The sequence below is a fragment of the Merops nubicus genome, unplaced genomic scaffold, assembly GCF_000691845.1.
Source record: "Merops nubicus isolate BGI_N331 unplaced genomic scaffold, ASM69184v1 scaffold3302, whole genome shotgun sequence".
Lineage (NCBI taxonomy): Eukaryota > Metazoa > Chordata > Aves > Coraciiformes > Meropidae > Merops > Merops nubicus.
This window is the reverse complement of record NW_008594097.1, coordinates 47732-53042: the sequence shown is the minus strand read 5'-3', so window position 1 is coordinate 53042 and position 5311 is coordinate 47732. Positions and strand designations below refer to the sequence as shown.

At 38.0% G+C, this 5311-nt stretch overlaps 1 protein-coding gene across 1 annotated transcript in view; it reads right to left on the bottom strand.

Moving 5' to 3' along the window:
- Window positions 1-5311, bottom strand: part of LOC103768477 (yorkie homolog) — a gene marked incomplete at its 5' end in the record, with an annotated part of 56249 nt that overhangs the window by 5405 nt on the left and 45533 nt on the right. The window contains one exon of the mRNA XM_008935618.1: window positions 4125-4240. Within this exon, the coding sequence (XP_008933866.1) occupies window positions 4125-4240 (116 nt within the window). The remainder of the gene's footprint in view (window positions 1-4124; window positions 4241-5311) is intronic.

Genomic DNA, 5311 nt, shown 5'->3' with positions numbered 1-5311 from the left:
CAGGAATCATCCACACTTGATCTTCACTTAACTCCAAGAACCTTCCTAATCTTTTTCTGTGAAAACTGAAATGTTTCCCTTAAATCACTGTCACTGTGATTTCAAAACTTTAAAGAATGATATTGAAGTCTACAGAATTTACCTATAGTCCACCTTTATTCTGCCAAATCTGTGAAAGCTACAAAGAGACACCTTTCAAAAAGGGGTATTTTTTGCAGACGAAGAAAGAAATAAACATTACTGTCATGCAGATACTTTTAAACTCGAGTTTCACAACAGATTATATGTAGTGTTGACTGTAGACAAAGCAGAATTTGCAGTATGACTGGGTACATAGAGGAGAAATTTGCCACTGAAGTGAGCAAGAATCTAAGAGAAAAGCTAGAACTTGTTTTAGTTATTGGCATGTTACTCCCTACCCACCTGCCTCCCAAGGGGAAAAAATACCCTCACAAGTGAATGAACTTGAGTGGCCATTTTCCTGCCCACATTTAACATGGCACTACAGCCTTACCCTAAGAGGTACTGGAATTACACTAGCTCTACAAATTCCCACCAGGAAGCCCAATTCAAAACTGCAGTGTAAGAGGGAAGACAAGAGAGGACAAAGCCAGGTAATCTGCTCCAAAGCTAATTATCTGATGTCTACGCACAAGCAGAAGAGGCTAAAGTAAGCAGTGCTGTCAGGCGTGACTCAGGAAGTAAAAGGATCTGAAGAATGAAGTATATAAATACAATGACTGTCCCATCTCTGTTCTATCAACTGTAACCCTGTAAGAAACAGACATTGTTTACTTTCAAAATTATAACTTCAGTAAGAACTGTATGGATGTTCTTCAGAACAACACACTGTTTGTTTGTTTTTCTTTTGTTGTTGTGTTTTTGTTTTGTTTTGTTTTCAGTCGAGACAGAACATAGTTTCTCTTGTAACACCTTTAGGGAAAAAATGGTTAGTAACATACACACAAAATCAGAACAGTCAAGACTGATTTTTATATATAAGTTGTATAAAAAAGCAACAATCTTGTCTTCTTTCCATTATTGATGTGAAGATGCAATCCTATTTCACAAAAGATTCAACAAGTGTCACCTAAAAGAGCACTGTTTCTCTGTATACATATGTTCCAAACCATCTTAGCTGATTACATGTAGAAATCTAAGCTCAGCAAGACGAAGACAATATCAGAGAACCAAAATGAGTAGGAAAAAAACCTTCATTTACTGATGACCTCCATGCTAACACTCTTAAAACAGCTCATTCACAAAATCATTGCCTTCACTCCTAGCATACTGTCTAGTTTTGATTTCTTCCCATTTTCCCCGTGCTCTACTTATTATTGTTATCTAGAAAAAAAACCAGGTTTAACTTCAATATGCTGAAAGCAGTGTTCAGAGTTCTCTTCTCTCTCTCTCTCTCTGCAGTTTGTTTTCCTGTTCCTTATTCTAGCTAATGGCTAGAATTCTAATTCTGGCAAAACTGCTAAAGCCTCTCATGGCTTTCAAGACAGCTCCAAACATCTCCTCTTTTAGGCTTTACCACAGCAACTTTACTCACAAGCTTCTATGGCAGTCTGTAATTAAATACACGAAAACTGGGACAGTAACTTCTGATTAAAGGCTACAATTAGTGCATGCTATACAAGGGTGAACTGTACAGCAAGGAAAATATTCTCCCTTGTGGCATTTCAGAAATTTTTGCAAGTCAGTGACCTCCAACTGTCACAATACTTACACTTGGTTTTTCCCAGTATCTTTCATGAAAGTTTCTCAAAGCACTAGAGCATGTTTCATTGCCAGCAATATTTTGTAACAGGAAGCTTTCATCTTAAAGGTCTCAACTTTATTTCCCAGTTCTTGAGGATGAATATCCAAATTAGAACATTAAATAGTCGCATTTATGACGTTAGCACTCAGATTTAAGTTCCAGTGTGCTGAAGTGTTACATGGTTACTTGATTTTTCCATGTCTCTCAAAGATTCTTTATGAGGCCACCAAGGAAGCATAAGTTACCACACACTCAGTAGTAAAAAGTAACAGAATCAGATATATGAGACTTTGATAAAAACAAATATACAGTCCTAGTTTAAAGTTAGTAGAGATAGATTTGCCAAATCAGGTATCAGAAACAGAATCTTATCCGATAAATGCAGGTTCAGAATTATTTAATTTGAAGCACTTTTGTTAAATGCAAGGAAGTCAAAGGTAAGCAGGTGCATCCGAAGAGCCCGTTCCAACTCACACTACCTCAACTGATCTAAGCTTAAAAAAAGCAATGCCATGTAAACACATAATTCAATATACATAGAAGTTCTGATTTCTTCACGCACTTTATCAAATACAGAGTGCTGTGGAAAAAAAAAAAAAAAAACCAACTTTACAGTATTTTCAGTTCATATCCAATAGAGTAACATCTGTGAAATTAAATGTTCAATGAACTTGTATTTAAATAAGTGCTTTCTCAAAGTTACAAGACAACTCCTTTAAAATGTTTCTTCCTTAATGCATGAGCAACAGTATCTGCGCAGAATCACTTGCTCACAGGCTTGCATCAGTCATTGTACACTCCTGATTTTCTTTTAAAAATAACGCTCATGTACTGATTGATAGTCTCAATTCTTTACCCCCTTCAACTAGCCAGTTATATTTTTGCCTAAGGACCCTTTGTATCTTTTTTAACTGCATAAAACTAATCCTACCTCACTATCAGTATTTTTTCCTGTTAATTCTTGGTACATCAGAAGGTTTGAGGAGTTATCTTAAAAGACAAAATTTCTGTCAATATTCAGAGAGCAAGCATCTAGTTTTAGCACAAATAAAGCAATCCAAAAGGCAAGACAGACCAAAGGAATTACTTCCTTTCTTCTACTCGGTGTTTTTCAAGTGTCCCTGCAAGAACATGTCATCTCTACTGCTGTAGGTTTCCTGCAATATATTTACAGTAAAAGTAATCACAGATATTATATTTTCAAATCAGGGTCTGAAGTCTTAATTGCTCTGAATTGTGACTTCCTGAACTTGAAACAGGACTCTCATCTGTTTCAGGATAACCCAGCCTCCTGGTGTAGCCAGCAAAAAGTTTGATTAGCCTCCCCTCTAATACCCAGTCATGAACAGCACAGTTTGGTCACGCCTGTTAATCTTTCGGTATTGTCTGCAGAATAAGAATTGCAGCATGAAACAAAGCTGTCTAAAGGGACAACAAAAAGCAGCACCAGAGAATAACCTCTGTGAAATACAGGAACAGCAGACATATACAAAATACAATCAGACTGTGAGAAAAATGAAACATGAACCTCAGTGACAGACAGAAGGTGACAAAGCACAGGGAAAAGCACAGCAGTCAAACTAGCATGGCACCAAATTTATCTGCTTGCTCTCTGCGTCATCAGGACATGACAGCTCTGAAAACATACAGCAGATTCTATAGCAAGAACAAGGAGATTTTGGGGCTCTCTAGGGACAACCTCACCCTGACCAGCTGAAAAACAATTCTGTGTTCCAGGAAAAGATACCATACTTCCTCAGCTACATCAATAATCATGATAACTGGGTTTTGGAAGTGATTAGGGAAAAAAACAAAAAAATAAAAAAAAAAAACAAACACACACAACAAGGAAACTTGAACATCTCTGCTTCTCAAAAAGAATTTCCAGGTGTTTGCTTTATTCATTTAGAGAAGACAGGAGAAAAAAAATAGATGTTTATTACAAACATAGGAAATGTAAATGAATGAGAGTATACCAAACCTAGCAAATGAACAAAAGGAGGCAGAAGAACACTGCAGAAGCACAACACTTTAACGTAAATTGACACAAACTTAGTGGAAATTCTGGTCTTCCATCAGTTTAACAGCGTTTTCAGTCAGAAGAAACTGGACAAAAACTGTGCTTCTTGAATGTTTGGATCATCCATTTGAAAAACTAAAAACACAAACCAAAGAACTACAGGGTACCTTCTGCTGACATGACAAACATTACACAAATTCTCTTACCTCTTGTATCAGCCTCCTGTTTGATGCAACTAGAAGGACAATTAGGAGATCTGGGCTCCCTCCTCACCAATTAAAAGAGCTAGTAGGATCTTCATTTTGTATGGTTTCTTTCATAAATACAAATTTTGCTTACCTGATGCTGAGTTCATGATGTTCTGCTGCACCGAAGGACTGGTGGGAGCTGTAACGTTCATCTGGGAAAGCATGGCCTTCCTAGGATCTTGCCACGTTGTTGTTTGATCAATGTGACTAAGATAAAACAAAGCAAGAGTTAGGACAGTCATGTATTCACAACAATGACCTGCTAGCACAGAAAGCTTAACAAGAAAAGGATAGGCCCACCAACAGCAGCCACGTTCAAAATCAAGCAAGAATTGTTTGGATTCTTTCCAAGCATCAGGGTATGTCAGAATCTCAAACTCTTACTCTGGCCACCATCACTTTCCCAACAAACAGCTGTAGCCATCAGAGCTGGAGCAATGGTGAGATGAGGCTCAGTGTGAGTACCATAATTTAGACTGTTGTACCAGAACTAGATGCTGTACACTTGAACTAGACATTCTCTTCCTTGTCTTCTTGATTAGTTACTTGTCATTTTTTCACGTGACTTCAGAGTCTTTCAAACCAAGCCAGTTATGTCTGGAATCTCAAGCACAGTCCAGTAACTTGACATGATGAGTTCATCATATTCAGTGCCTTGGGAGTTGTAATGAACTGGCTAGTGAGTAATCGTTAGTCTTCCCAAACTTTCTGGGCATAGACCACAACCTCAGACTAGTTGATGGACTGTTCCCCTCACCACTGACAATTGAACGATCTGTCTGTGGCAATTTGAGAAACCAGTCACATTACAGCAGTAATATGGAAGTGACATGCAGCTGCCTTTCAACTTCACGTGAGAAGATGAGGGCGGCTGGACTGTCAGGTAACCCAAGTAGCCCTCTGCAGAACCTCATTACAAAACTCTGGGAGCTTAGACTTATCCATTTTAAAAAAACTGGACAGTACCTTCAGCACTCTCATTCACAAAAGGTTTCAATTAAATGAAAACATGAAAGTGTAATGAGTGATTACTTCACCTTCCGAGTATGTGATTAGCATGTTGTGCTAATGAGTGCCAAAAGCAGGCTGTTCATACCGAGCATCAATGTTATCCTCATGCCATTAAATAACTCTGCTGCACGAAGCACAGGTTGACAAAACCAAAGCTACTAACAGGTGCTGACTGCTGACAACAGAACTTGTGATCGATTCATTTAGAATTGGCATCAATCAAAACTCAAATTCAAACAGTATTGTTATCGATTAGAATCCAGAGCA